This window comes from Enhydra lutris, unplaced genomic scaffold, assembly GCF_002288905.1.
Source record: "Enhydra lutris kenyoni isolate GAN:26980312 unplaced genomic scaffold, ASM228890v2 scaffoldscaffold11, whole genome shotgun sequence".
NCBI classification, from domain to species: Eukaryota; Metazoa; Chordata; class Mammalia; order Carnivora; family Mustelidae; genus Enhydra; species Enhydra lutris.
Window position 1 is genome coordinate 35,097,175 of NW_019154095.1, and position 15,686 is coordinate 35,112,860.

The window sequence follows — 15,686 nt, forward strand, 5'->3', positions numbered from 1 at the left end:
AAACATAACACTTTGTAAGAAAAATGAAACAAAAATTTCCTTCAAGTGAGGTGCTATGAAAATCCTACCAAGATTTGCTCAAATAAACCTTGACACCTCTTTTTTTTTCCTTTCTTTCTAAAACCCCTGGATACCATTTGCCTGATGTTTTGAGAGAAACAGTAGTTGAAATTTAAAAACACAGAAACTATGTTTGTTACATAAGAGATCAGCAAAATTAAGACATTCGTAAATTACAAGATAACCAAAATGATTCGTTCTGAGTATTTAAAAAATTCCGCAGTCTCCCCAAATAAGTCAGGCAAAGCATTTTGTACATCTTGCAAAGCAAAAGAGAGCAAGGTGCCCCGAGCCTTGAACATACTTACCTGCAGGTCACTCAGTCCTCTGGAATCGGAGTCAGAGGTGTCTCTGTACGCTGAGCTAGTCATTTCTACATCAGTTGAGGCGCGACTCCTTTTCTTTAGAGGTTTACAGGAATCTGAAATCTCGCTGGCACCTTAATACAACATACCGAAATTAATCCTAAAATAGTGCTTAAGGTTTGTTGTTTTCATTTTTGTTTGTGGGAGATTATTTCTTTCCCCAAACTCATCTGTAGTGTGGAAAAAGCACAGCTCTCTTTGTAATGCTGAAGTCACGAGTCAAAACTTCAGAAGCTTCTGACCTTCCTGATATTGAGTGATTTAATTTACAACCGCTCTATTAAAACATTTAATTCAGTGCTCCTGCTCTAAAGCTATTTTCAGTCAACAGAGCCTAAGTTTCAAGCTAAAAACCAATTCTTTCAAAACTACAGGACAGCCGATTGATTTGGAGCAATCCAAGGAACCATTCAATTTGGAGGGGGAAGACATAAAACCCAACACACTGTGTAGCTTACAAATATGGTCGCAGAGACATCTCCATCTTGTTTTTATTAGGGATGTGACAAATCTTTGATTTGTATTCGATTCGTACACGGATAGTGCCATTTTCCCCCGAATTTTGCAATTCAGTTGATTATTGCCCCCCGAATAAATTTTGGATGTTCATAATTGTTCATCTGAGACTTCCTTGGTGAAGTGGCATTTATTGTGACCATTAACAAGTGCTGCAGCACATCTACATATGTCATGCCATCTAGGAGGCACATTGCTGAGGGTTGTAATGGACAATCAATGTTCAAGTGCAGCCAAATCACGAAGAGCTGGATGAGAGGCCTCTATGTGGAATTTGTGCGGGAAGGAATAAATATGAAAAAAAAAAAAAAAAAAGGCAGAGAATAGTGTGGAATTTTTTTTAAAACTGTGTGTAATACAAATCCAGCCAAAACAATAGTGCAAAAAGTTACAAAGCAACAATCTCTTGGGCTAATGCAGTATAGGCTATACAGAAACAGCCACGATGAAATGTGCAGATCAGGCACGGTGAATACCAGGGAACCAAGGAGACGGTTAATATTTCAACCCACAGTTTGTGTTTTGGATTTTTTTTTTCCCCCAAAATTTCCATACAACAAACAGACATCTAGATCAGCCCAGCAAGCTATGGTGGAAGTGTGCAGTCCAGAAGAGACCATGGAGAAACAAGTCTCCTGAGGCCATGAAGATCCGCAACAGGCTGAGTGAGAGTAGCACTTGGAATATAGCCATGTTCTGTGGTGGAGGATGTGGGCCTCTTTAGACTGCTCAGATTACTGGAACCTTGTTATCACATCCCATTCTACAAGTTTTTTCACTGAATGTTTCCTTACATCTATAAATGAGGGTGCCTGCCCATGTTAACGCTGATTAAAAAACACAAGTACACAAATCTATCTCCTTCATTGCTGGTGTGTGGACCCAGAACACCACCACAAAGTATTTCCTTGGCCTAAAAGATCACTGGATTAACAAGGAGTTTTAACAGAGGAACAGGAGTGCTGTACTGAGAGGCTTTCGAAGGGAAAACACAGGTACCGCCATTTCCGATGAGTTTCTGAAAATGCTAGAAAAACGACAGACTGCCAAAGACAGCTGCCATGCTGTTCTCCATGATAACGGCACTAATATTAAAAAAAATAAGAGCTTTTAATGATTGTAATGTATACAGTTTGGGCTGTTTGGCAAAACCCTGCAGATGTGCATTAATGATGCTTTATTTAAAAACAAAAAACAAAAAAACAAAAACAGTCCATGTTGAAATTGATCAGTGTAAGTTAAACGGTGGTTTTTAGGCTGGACCCATGATTTAAGCTGTACCCATCCAGCTCAGACCAAAAAATAAAATAAAATAAAAAAAAAAAAAAAATCATCTGAATATTAAAGCAATTGTTCAGAGTCTTGAAGAAGAAACCAGGCAGGAAAATGCCAATAATGATGATTGGCGAAATCAAAATTGAAAACAAAGAAACTGTTTATCGAGCCGCCGACAAAGAAATCTTGCATGGAGACTCCAAGTCTGGAGTTTCTGGGATGAAATTGTACAGGAATCTCAGTCCACAGTTTCCTCAATCGCTGCGGAGACGGAGCTGTCACTGAATCTGACAGAGCCCTGCACTCCCCGGTCCGCCGACCCTGTGGAATGGTGGAAACACAACGCAATCAGGCCTCCTAATCTCGCAGCGATCGCGATGTCTTTTCTTGGAGCTCCGCCAAGCAGTGTTCCCTCCGAGAGGCTGTTCAGTTCTGCTGAGGATCTCCACGGAGACCATCGCTGCAGACTTCTCCCCGAGAATGCAGAGAGGCTGGTGTTTTTTTTTTTTTTTTTAAATAATGCAATTTGCCCAGAGTAAACTACAGGTATCAAATACAGTTTGAATGATCTCACCAAAAAACGCACGAATCATGCTATGGAGTTTGTACTGTAGTCAAATTGCACACAGAAAATACGGATATAAGTTTAAGCTTTCTTAAACTTTGTGCATATCTCAAATAAGATTTGCATAAGGTCATCTAATAATGGCCATAAATATGCTACAAATCATTTTAATTAAAAAAAAAAGATTTTACAGCACTGTCAAAATAAACGTGGCAAGATTTTTTTCAATCGGGTTGTCTTGTCTGATTTGTCATAGTCCATGTTTGACAAACATTAATAGCTACTATTCGGTATTCAGTCGAATACCAAAAAAAATGGATTCGTCACATCCCTAGTTTATAAACCAGTGAAACCCCAGAATCTTATGGAGAAAAGTTAGAAACAGTATCAAGTCTACATGGTGTTCTCCAATTTACCAAAACAAGTAAGACTTTACACATGGAGGTACAGAATAAGATCAACTCTAAAACACACACACACACACACACACACACACACACATACATACACACCAGGAAATACTTCAATTTCACACAAATTTTGGACTGAAGAGCAACAACAGTGATTTACAGAGACAAACAAAAATACATGAAGTACAAATAAGTAATTCTTAAAAATTGGTTTTAATCAAGGAAATGCAAGGCAACATTATAATAACTCACCTTTCTGTAATCCAGTCTTCACTGTAGCCTGAGGAACTGTTTCAACCTGTTTGGATAGAAAAATATACCATTAACAAGGAATTTTTTCACTTTTAATTAACAGAGGGAAAAAAACAATACTTCCATCAATCTAAGTAATGATGAATGATTAATGTATCTGAAATCTGAACTCCGTCCCATCTTCTGGGTAAAGTTTCTCTGTCTCAAGGTCAGGGAGGGTTTAAATCCTAGCTGCCTACGCTGAATTCCAAGTGACAACACACAGCCACATGCTCTCTAGCAAAGACTTTTCCCACCATTCCCTTGGTATATGAAGAGAACAGGAATCCTTTCCTCAGTGTCTGGGAGGCAGGAGAGGGGTTGTTTCTGCAACCAGCCCCGATGTTGCTATAAACCCCTCCCACCCCAAAGACGTTAGGATAAATTTTTACTTACTATGATACTCAGGTTAATGTAACTCACGCCACTTTAAGACCCTTCCGCGCCTGCACTCACAGCTAAGTTGCTGGGAATCAGGACCCTCTCTGTAGAGAGTGCTACAGGGCTCCATACAGCTGGAAGCTCAATACTTTTGCTGCTAGTACAAACTTAAGAAAATAAGTTTGTGATATTGCAAAAGCACTTTCTTGAGTGTCTTATGAACAGTGTCTTGATCCTACATTAGGAGAGCGAGATCAGAAGTTATTCTGCCAATGTATATGTAAAACACGTGGTAATCTGCGGCTTGAACCATTGGAATTAAAGAAATGATGCTGTTTGGAGGAGTTCCTGTTTTAGCTATGAATTGAATTTTAGGTTTCTTTAAGATGTGGTGAGATATGCATGTTGAAACACATTTTGTAAATATTTAAGGACTGTTCTAAGCTTTTTAAAAATTTTTTTTATTTTTTTTACAACAGGTAAAAAAACATACAACAGAAGCGCTTTTATAAGATACAATTAGTAATACAAATATAAAATCTTCTAAACAGTCACTGTTATTGTTCTACTACTAACTATAACATAGTGGCATTAACAATTTGTCCCACTTTTTATATTCATTCTGCTAATTAATTTTAAACTGACTGGTCACAGACTGAATTTGGGAACCAGCTGGAAAAATCACAACCTCATTTTGGTAATGAATGCTATAGATTTGCAAGAGCTTAGAAAGATTTTTTGGAATATAATTTCCTAAGTATGAAAGTTAATTATGGTAAATGAATGAAAAATTAGGATATTATTTAAATTTTAGTTAAATGATCCTGGGAAAATTGTTTTACATGCTTGGAGATACCATAGAGCACCCACAAAATCACCTTTTAAGTTTGTAAGTTTAAATTGTGAAGGAAATAATTTGAATAGAAAAGTCCACACTTCCATATTAAGTGGTTTTAAAAATATAAAGCTTACTGGAACTAATACTATTCAGAATTCTTTTTGTTTAACAGCAGCTGTCTGGGCTATAAAAAATGGATATTCTTCCACTTTAAAAAGTTAGGAGAAATTCTTATTGTGAGTTTAATTTCACGGAATAATGGTTTCTAAAACTTTCTTTGAAAAGGTAATTTAATATGCATATTACTACATTGATTACACTGGTTTAATACCCTTGAGTCAAATGTCCCTCTTTTTTGGTTTTTACTTATTAAATGGTGTTTCTGATAACTCAATCACAGGTGAGTGTCATTCCACTGGGAAAATAACATTCCAAAAAATCTGTGATACCAACAGAAAAACCAGATCATCTATGATTACCTGTGTCTTAAATATAATTCTCATAGTTAAATTAATTTGATTTGTTTAAAAAATAAAAACAATACATACCAGCAGCTTAAACAAAAAATCAAAATTTAAAAGGACAGGGGGGACTAAAAATCATGAAAACATGAAATCATTTTGTTCGTAACAGAAATTTCAAAATAAATGTGAGGAATTCTTTAAGAATCTTAAACCACTGGCTTCCCATCTCCTGAAGCCTGACTATTTTCTGTGAAAATGCCTGAAGCAGAATCACAGGGATGGCTGTATTAGAACTGGGCACTGGAACTTACTAGGACAGAAGCATAAGATAGTCCAGAAAAAGGAAACCCAGTTTGGGGAAAGTTTCTCTTTCTTTTAAGATACCATATAAGCCACAACATTTACAAATACAATGTTTTAACTCTCTACATGTAGGAAGCCAACCTGCTCCTTTTTGATCTTCTTCTTTGGCACAACCTCGGTAGATTTCTCTGATTCAGAACGAGTTCTAATCGATCTTCTCTGTTGCTTCTTCTCTACTGAGCCTAAGAGGTGATTTAAAGGAACAAACAAAAACTCATTTAAGGATGACTTGACATTCATTTAGTTAAGATTTGATCCAATTCCCTGCTTTTCTTATCCATTACTTTGTTTTATAATTGTTTTGTTTTACTTTTGATCTTTCAACTGTAAATCACTAAAAGTTCAATCTGTACTACATATTTTTCATTTTAACAAATGAATTAAATTAACCCTATATGTAAAATGTTTAACGGTGTTTGGTGTATCTATATGAATTTTTGCTACTGTATATTATTAACAACAACAGAGGAAAAGGGCACAAAGATGTGGCCAAAACCGCATCATTAATTTGGATGCCAAGGGGCTTGTTAAGCTTTAGAAATAACGAGTCATGAAAAACTTTCCGAAACAAGTTAGCAAGGTTTTTCATGTTAAATAGTAAAACAGAAACTAATAGTATTTTTTAAACAGTAAAATTTTTTGGAAGTAAACAGAAAAAAAGAAAATAACCTCACATGGACCCAACTCTGGACAGGATAAAACTTAGAATGAAGATCACAACTGGAAAGAACGCTAAGTCAGGAACGATTCATTCTGGAATCCTGAGAAGGAATGATGCCTGCGGTGCAGCTGTTCTCCATCTTTTCAGTGCTCGGACCACCTGCATGGTCCTTCCTACATAATAATCACCCTTCCACACCTTGCCAGGGGAGAAAGCTCTTATCAAAGCAGGCAGAAGTTACTTCAATAAAACCTTCCCCATTACCTTTATCTTTTGTGGTTTCATTGTTCTTGTCTATGTGTAAATGGTTTCCTTCACCTTAGTTCAAAGCCAAAACAAAGGATCCAACTATGTCTGTTTTGGGGAAGAAGGAGGTAGTCTGATACTAATGTATTGTTCCTGAGCTGTGTTAATTCCTAGCAGAAAAGTCACAAATGAAGGTGTTGGCTCCTTCCTTCATCCTCACTCTGCTGCTTATACTGATGGAAACATTCACTAGGACAACAGATATCCTACCCTCACAGACACCTGAGTATCCCAGAAATCCAGACTTTAGTATAATCATCAATCACCTATCAGGAAAGAGCAAAATGAAAATAGAAATGCTTAAAACAAAATAGCTTCACTTGTTTTGAGGATATCAACATAACTGTTCCATTAAGTAGAGATGGTTATTTGATCTATCTTATAGAAAATAAAGCAACACGATTTCTTTTAATTGTTCTGAAAGCTACCGAAAGAACACATAAAATCTACCATATTAAAACCACTAAAAAGTACTGCATTTGTGTCCCGAGAGAGAGGAGGTGACCATCTCTGGATAATAGTTTAGAAATCTATTATAAAGGCAAATACAATTCTTCAAATCACAGAAATTAGCAGTGCCACACTATGCGCCCCCTAAATTACTAGAAAAGGCTCAAGAATTCTGTCTAGTAGTTGACACCAACTGAGATGATGATACAACTGGTTTCTGAAGGGAGATCAAGTCTTTTCTCTCACTTTTCAACTACTGAAGTTATTTCTACAAGAAGCAAAATGGTCATTTAAAAAGGCAAAATATGCTCATCAACCACAGCTGGTAACTAAATTTAAACCAATGTCAAAGCTTTAGAGCACTCATTAATTTACAACCTAAATATAGCACCTGCTTAAAGAAGGAATTGCGCTTATTCCAGATGTAAAGAATTAGAACCTTCCACTTTACCTTTCACTTACAAAAAAATAAATTTATAGCAAAACTTTTTTTTTTTTTAAAGATTTTATTTATTTATTTGTCAGAGAGAGAGAGAGAGCGAGCAAGCACAGGCAGACAGAATGGCAGGCAGAGGCAGAGGGAGAAGCAGGCTCCCCACAGAACAAGGAGCCCGATGCGGGACTCGATCCCAGGACGCTGGGATCATGACCTGAGCTGAAGGCAGCTGCTTAACCAACTGAGCCACCCAGGCGTCCCTATAGCAAAACTTTAATCTTACAGCGAAAAGACTACATGAAAAGAAAATGTTCTGGGGCTCTTGGGTGGCTCAGTGTGTTAAAGCCTCTGCCTTCGGCTTGGGTCATGATCTCAGGGTCCTGGGATCAAGCCCCACATCGGGCTCTCTGCTCCCCGGGGAGCCTGCTTCCTCCTCTCTCTCTCTGCCTGCCTCTCTGCCTGCTTGTGATCTCTCGCTGTCAAATAAATAAATAAAATCTTTTTAAAAAAAAGTGTAGGGGCGCCTGGGTGGCTCAGTGGGTTAAGCCTCTGCCTTCGGCTCAGGTCATGATCCCAGGGTCCTGGGATCGAGCCCCACATAGGGTTCTCCGCTCCCCGGGGAGCCTGCTTCCTCCTCTCTCTCTCTGCCTGTCTCTCTGCCTACTTGTGACCTCTGTCAGATAAATAAATAAAATCTTTAAAAAAATAATAATAATTAAAAAATAAAAATAAAAAAATTTTAAAAAGTGTAATATTTAAGATCAATCTAATATGAAGAGTTTACTTTCTCCCTAAATAGGAGAATGTAGATATTTAAATAGAGATCCCCCTAGGCTAAGTATAACACTTAAACCAGACAAATTACAACAGTTTAGTTTAAAGAAAGATAACAAAATTGATGTACCTGACTATGGAGAGCTGAGGCCAAAAAATTCTTTAAATCTTCAAAGAAGGAACAGATGTTTTCAATTATGGTTAATTAATGCAAAATCTTTTAAGTCCACTTACTCATTTCTTTAACATCGTAATTTCATTTTTTTATACAGTATTGTGAAATGATACAAGTTGCAAATCTGGTTCTGGACTTTGCTACTCTCTCCTTACTTTAACACAGCTTCCCTTCCCAATTCAAATTTAGATAAAGGCATAACGTTTTGCATGCCCCATCCAATATATGGCCCATCTCCCCTGCCACCACCTCTCCCTATCTTGTAGCACCCCTTCACCTTTTTTTTTTTTTTATAGAAAAGCTAGGCCAAATTCTTTCCTGAACAATGATTGCTTTTATTTTAGCTCTTAAAATAATAAGAATCTTACTCAAAGTTTCCCTTACAAAACTATTTGCCCCTTTGTGCCACTGAGTCACAATTCTGCCTGAGTTACTACTGATTCAAGGCTACTACCTCAATTCTCAAGATTTTATTCCTTCTAGAAAATTATTTGGTCCCTTTGATTTGATTCCAAAAATTTTTTAAAAGAACAAGGTGAAACAAAGTCCTTTCTCCTAAACTAAGATTCTAAATGACCAAACCAGTTGACAATCTAACTCTTTTCTTGATGGCTGTAGGAAGCAGTAATACTGTTATATAAACCAAACCAACCAGAAACTCAGTTAAAAATAAGATACTTAGTATGTCAGTCCCTAAAAAAAAATTACTTTGACCATTCCAAAGGTACAACCTTACTAAATATAGGCATTTCTCTTTTAAACAAGAATAATATGGTTTGATTTTCTATTTGTGGTATCTGTTAATCAGAGAACAGAATTATAAGGAGAATTAGGCCCTAAGTCACCTACTTACTAACATCTACTATGCCTAAAAATAATTAAAAAAGCATGGGCATCTGTCAATTAGTTTCTAATAAAAGATTAAGAATGAAATGGTAAGGTGTTAATAGAGCTAGAAAAGTAAAGTTGTCATTTTCATGCAAAGAGAGATAATCAGATGGTGCATTTACTCAGATGTGTACAGATTTCATAACTATACTCTTTTTAATTTTAATTAAGTTTTAATTACAGAACCTTCTTATTAACTTAAACTCCTGTAAGAAAAATAACTTACTATGAATAAAGCTCCCTAGCCCCTATTCTTCCCTATTGAAATAAATGCTTTCATAACTTAATTTTTTAAAATATAATTTGATTTTGATAACTAAAAGTTTCTTAGGAATGCAGTTACCACGTTATAGCAAAACAGAACTATGACCTCTTAAAATGGATCTACATACTCTTCATTCCTTACCCACCTGTAGGACCAGATGTTGCTTCAGGAGATGATATATTCTGAGTCGCCTTTTCATTTCTCTGGTTTGGTGTAGAAATTATAAGTCTTTCCTGTCCCCTGACACTTATTTCCGTTTTGTTACCAATTCCCTTTAAAATAAGGCAAATTAAAAATAGGTGATTACCAGGCAAATGGCATTAATTGGCTTACAAAGACAGCTTAAGATGGTCATGATTTGCTTGAATTTTACACACTCTTTGATTGTAGTTAATTTATCATCTTTGCCGTTACCAGAGCAATTTTATTAAATTATCGGGATGTATTCTAAAATGTATAATGAGATTATGTGAGGAAAAAGAAAATGATTCCACATGAGGCATATCACTAAAAACTGAACCAGTATCACCTAGTTTTCTGTCAAAACCAAAATGTTTTCTTGTCTGAATAGTCTTTCCCTTTACCTCATCACAGGAAAAGAACTTGAGTCATTTTCATTTGGTTAAGTACCTTACTACACAAATCAAAATGTCAGCATGTCTTCTATTTTTTTAAGATTTAAAAAAAATTTTTTTTTATAAACATATAATGTATTATTAGCCCCAGGGGTACAGGTCTGTGAATTGCCAGGTTTACACACTTCACAGCACTCACCATAGCACATAACCTCCCCAATGTCCATAACCCCACCACCCTCTCCCTACACCCCTGCCTCCCCCCCGCCCCCCCCGCAACCCTCAGTTTGTTTTGTGAGATTAAGAGTCTCTTATGGTTTGTCTCCCTCCCGATCCCATCTTGTTTCATTTATTCTTTTCCTACCCCCCAAACTCCCCACGTTGTATCTCCACTTCCTCATATCAGGGAGATCTTATGATAGTTGTCTTTCTCCAATTGAAAATGTCAACATGTCTCAAAAGACAAGAATATAGGGGTGCCTGGGTGGCTCAGTCGGTTAAAGCGTCTGCCTTTGGCTCAGGTCATGATCCTGGAGTCCTAGGACTGAGCCCCGCATCAGACTCCCTGCTCAGCTGAGAGCCTGCTTCTCTGCCTACTTGTGCTCTGGCTGCTACTCTGCCTACTTGTGCTCTCTCTGTAGCTCTCTGTCAAAGAAAGAAATAAAATCTCAAAAAAAAAAAAAAAAAAAAAAAAAGACAAGAATATCCTTAGATACAGAAATCTGACATTCATGATGACCAAAATGTGTACCCAATAAGCAATTTGGAGCAGATAGAAGGCAGCTATAATTACAGCTCTGTCTCATTTTAGGTATTTTAACACAATGAAATAAAAGGAGTGGTTTGCAAATATATGCATTTTTAAGGTCTTCATTTTAAAAAGATCAGTTTGGGGATGCATGGGTGGCTCAGGCACTTAAGCCTCCAACTCTTAATTTTGGCTCAGGTCATGATCTCAGGGTTGTGAGACTGAGTCCCCCACCGTCCCCCCACACTAGGTGGAGAGTCTGCCTGAGATTCTCTCTCTCCCTCTGCCCCTGCCTGCGGACCCCTCATGTGTGGGGAGTGCTCTCTCTCTAATAAATAACTCTTTTTTAGAAATTTAAATAAATGAATAAATGAATAAATAAATAAAAATAAATAAAAAGACAACTTTATCCTCAATTTCATTTAAATAGCACTCTTTGGAGCACGGTGACAAAGTTTGATTTGTATATCCAAATGCAGATAAAAACTAGCTCCAAGAATGAAGCCAATTTGCATTAAAAATAAGTAGCAAGGTATTCCTTTGCTATTCCAAGCTGTCAACAGAACCAAGTGGAGACTGTAACTTAAGTCTTTCCAAGTAGTTTAGTCTTACTGAAATTAGTTGAACCTACAATCAGAAACAAATTAACAGAGAATCCTTATACTTCTCTCTAGTAAAATATTATCACTTGAGCACCGGGTGTCCTATGTCAGTGTTCAATCACTAAATTCTACACCTGAAACTAATATTACACTGTATGTTAAATACCTGGAATTTAGATAAAAACTTGGAAAAATATAGGACTGATGAGGCATACTTATATTTAATTATTTTCAGGTGCACATGACAATGTTAGGAAATAAGCAGAGGAAAAAAGGACATACACAAGGTGCCACTAAATTGAATTCATAAGCCTACAACTGTGGTAAGGGTTTGGAGGACAGTGAAGAGGTATATGGAATAAACATTACAAATGTTATCACACAATTTTAAAGTCTAAAAGCTAAAATATAAGTGTCCTAAATGGAGGTTCAGGGCTGGCTGATGGAGGTATTCAATTTGAAGAGGTATTTTTACCCATTACCTACGCTATCACCACAGTTAGTTGTTACAGAACAAACACAGTTCTGGAATTTCTCTAAAACGCATTAGCTCTCCCAAGCCAACATGAACCTAACAAAATTGCTGGTGCAACCAGACAGATTAACAGGGAAAATTATTACAGTGATTAATTCAGATAACTGAGAAAAATAATGTAATAAGCAGCACACTTTGCGGCTAAGAAAAACTAACTATACAAACTAGAAACAGGCAAAGTGCCGAGTTTTTTTCCACAACTTTAGGGAGCTAAGCTCAATTTTGGCTGCACAGCTCAAGATTAATCTAGTACAGATGGGATATTACAAAAGAGGGGGGAAAACGAAGGAAAACACAGTCTTTCTACCTTTTTTGCCCCCTCAGACACAGTAAACTAACCGTACATTTCAAATGCAGTGGTAAAAGGGTATTTAAATTATGACCTTGTGTTGTTTAATGAGGTTTCTTTTTAAATACCAAGGTTGAAGACTTATTAAATAATATTCCCCCAAAACACCAATGAAGAAAGGAGGTACCTTTGTCGAATAAACAAACTGATCGATAAATTTCCCATCTCCTGTAGCATTCTGAAGAGCAAACACTTGTTCAATCTTCACAACTGGAGACATGTTACACTTCTGCAAATCCAGGCTCCCTTTGTGCATTGTAATGGAAGCTGGTAAAGATTTCCTTGCGGCGGCCGTTTTCCAGGCTATTTTAACAGGAGGTGGTTCTTCCTCTTCCACACTAGTGTGCCGCCTCTGGCTCTGTCTCCGAATTTCAGTACTTGAGAGTGAGGAGGCCACTTCACCCGCATTGGTCTGTTCCGGCTGAGTATTCAGCACCGACCTTGGTCTTCGGGTTTTCTTAACTTCAGCTTTGGAGGTAACATTCTTCTTTGCTTGGGACAAAGCCTCCTCAGGCTGTTTATCAATATAGATAAAAGTATACTGTTCTATTCTTTCCTCTCGAGTCATTTTTAGTGCCTTCTCTGCATGGGCAATACCAATGTCCCACTGAGCCCGTTCTCTCTGAGGTCGGGGTTTCCGAATCTAAAAAAAGACCCAGGCAGATAAAAGACAGGTATTATTGGATACATTTCAATCTAATTGGTACATTTATACCAATATGTATTTCCCACATGATCCTGACATCTTTCCAGGTAACATAAATCAATATATTCAGGTTCTTCAGTCAAATACATGAAATGTTCCAACTCCCTAACTTTGATAAGTCAGTATTACTATCAGATGACATGCAGGTCTACTCTCTTCCATATTTCCTTTTTTGTTGACCACTCTTCTGGACAAGTTCCCCAAAGAGGTAGCCGTCCCTTCTCACATTACATTCATAAAAAGCTAGCAATGAGGGAAAGGGAAGAGATTGCAGAACGATTACTTTCAGTGGTCAATGAAACACTAACATTAAAAAATGACACCCTAAGGCTCCGGGGTACTACAGAGATCACAACAAAGCAAATGGCAGAGTCAGTATTTGAAGCTGTGCTGGTAGTTTGTATCATAATGCAAATAGGGGCAGAACGCAGAGAAAGGAGAGAGCCCAGAGGAACAAATGAGGGTTGATAAGACATTGGAAAGAAAGAATGTATGAGAGAAAAAATAAACCCGAACCGGTTTCCATAGGTCTCCTTCACTGTTGCTCAGAAGACTTTGAGTTGCCAAGACAGATAAGAAAACTTTGAAAGTATGAGAGATGACCAAAGCCATCAGGAATTACCTATGGCATTAGACTGAGGTAGCCCAAAATTAGCTAATGAAACTATGAGAAGGGATGGTATATGTGAAATGCTGATTTATAAATCTGTAAAATGTTGTCTGATAAAATTAATAAAAATCCTGTGTGATCAAATTTAGCTTTTAAAGAGTAAAAATATGATAAATTTCTGAACCACAAGAGACCCACCCTAAAATTAGTTAAGTTTTAAAATGTCAACCAGATAGATAATCAGGAGTTGCTGTTACAATTCTAAAATATCCACCACCACAAACATATTTCTTGGTTCCATCACTAAGTGTGTCCTTGGTTGAACAAGTTACTTAAGCTGTCTGTGCCTAGTTTCTTCATCTGCAGAAATAGGAATAATGGTATCTATCCCACTTAAGTTGTTATAAACATTAAATGAATTAATATACACAAAATGCTTAAAACAGTGCCTGTCTCATAGTAGGTGCTCACTAAATATTTTAGAAACTTCACTGTCACAAAACAAATTTTACTAGATAAGAATAAAGGGAATCATATAAAGATAATGAAATAGGAGAAAGAATAGAACTCCCTAGCAAAATCTGCGTTTCACTAGCAGCTACTAGTCTTATGTACACTAATTCAATTCAAAAACAGAATCCAATACTGTATTAAGCAGAGTTCAAGTTTTTAATAGTATTTTAATGTTGTTTATATGAAATACAAAACCTACTGGCATACAATACATTATTAAAACTGAACTTAGTGGGCGGCGTCTGGGTGGCTCAGTGGGTTAAAGCCTCTGCCTTCAGCTCAGGTCATGATCCCAGGGTCCTGGGATCGAGCCCCACATCGGGATGTCTGCTCAGCAGAGAGCCTGCTTCCCCCTCTCTCTGTCTGCCTCTCTGCCTACTTGTGATCTCTCTGTCAAATAAATAAATAAAATCTTTTAAATAAATAAATAAATAAATACAGCTGAACTTAGGTTAAAATAACATCATTCTAACAACTCTCTAAATTCAAGTAGGGAAACTTGTACTAAATTAAGTCCTCTAAAAACCGTATTCGATTGGTAATGTTAGTATGTCAGATACCTTTTGTTTCTCAGAGTGATTGCTGGCTTGTTTGGTTGCTTCAGCCAATAATTCTTCATACTGTTTATGACCTTTGTACTCTCGTACTCGCTTTTCATGAACCCATGCCCTCTCCGGCTGGTTGCTAAAAAACTGGACGTGATATTCCCGGGCACCTGAAAGCAAAAATTCTTATTAACCATTTCAGAACATAAGCATCCACATATACTCTGCCCAAAAGATGAACCTATGCCAGCTTCCCTGGCATCATTCCTATTAAAACTCATACGCTTTGGATTGTTCAAAGATATAATCCAACACCTGCCAATTACACAACTAATAGTTACTATAAAAAAAAAATCACTCCCAAATGATTAAAATTTGTCCAGCAAGTTTTAAGAGAAAGAAAATCAGAAATTCTAATTATCAGATTTGTTACCTTGGTTACACAACTTATTTTTCCTTGTCTCAAACCTTTTTACAAACAAACTTGGGAATAAATAATTTTTTCTTCAAAAAGTGTGTAACAGGGGTGCCTGGTGGCTTAATCGGTTAAGTGTCTTCCTTTGGAGGCAGGTCATGATCCTAGAGTCCTGAGATCAAGCCCCATGTTGCGCTCCTTGTTCAGCAGGGAGTCTGCTTCTCTCTGTCTGCCCACCCACCCCTCACCGCTGCTCACTAGCTCGTGGGTGCTCATGCCCGTGCTCTCTCTCCTTCAAATATAATCTTTAAAAAATATTTATAACATATTTTCTTGGACTTTAAAAGTGCTAGTCAAATTGCTTTTCTGGCTGTATAAAAGTGGGCTATACAGACTCAAGGGTGGAGAAGAGGCCACTGACTCTTTCAGGGATCCTGTGAGGTCAAAACTGTCTTCATAATAATACCAAGATGCTACTGTCTTTTCAGTGTGGTGGCATTTGCACTTAATACTACAAGAACAATGGTGAGTAAGACTGCTGGGACGTTAGCACAAATAAAGACAGTGAGTGACACCAAACTATACTAGTATCACATTCTAGTTAC

General features: G+C 37.2%; 1 protein-coding gene across 4 annotated transcripts in view; it reads right to left on the reverse strand.

Moving 5' to 3' along the window:
• The window catches only part of LOC111144613 (nuclear receptor binding SET domain protein 3), a 119,889-nt gene that overhangs the window by 39,042 nt on the left and 65,161 nt on the right, over positions 1-15,686 (reverse strand). For 3 of the 4 annotated variants that reach the window (XM_022498999.1, XM_022498998.1, XM_022498997.1), the window contains exons 5-10: positions 14,682-14,836; positions 12,420-12,935; positions 9,629-9,755; positions 5,610-5,710; positions 3,444-3,489; positions 369-499 (exon numbers count right to left, since the gene is read on the reverse strand). In XM_022498999.1, the coding sequence (XP_022354707.1) occupies positions 369-499; positions 3,444-3,489; positions 5,610-5,710; positions 9,629-9,755; positions 12,420-12,935; positions 14,682-14,836 (1,076 nt within the window). Of the gene's footprint in view, positions 1-368; positions 500-977; positions 2,538-3,443; positions 3,490-5,609; positions 5,711-9,628; positions 9,756-12,419; positions 12,936-14,681; positions 14,837-15,686 lie in introns of those variants that run through there. The other variant, XM_022499000.1, reaches the window with a different exon arrangement.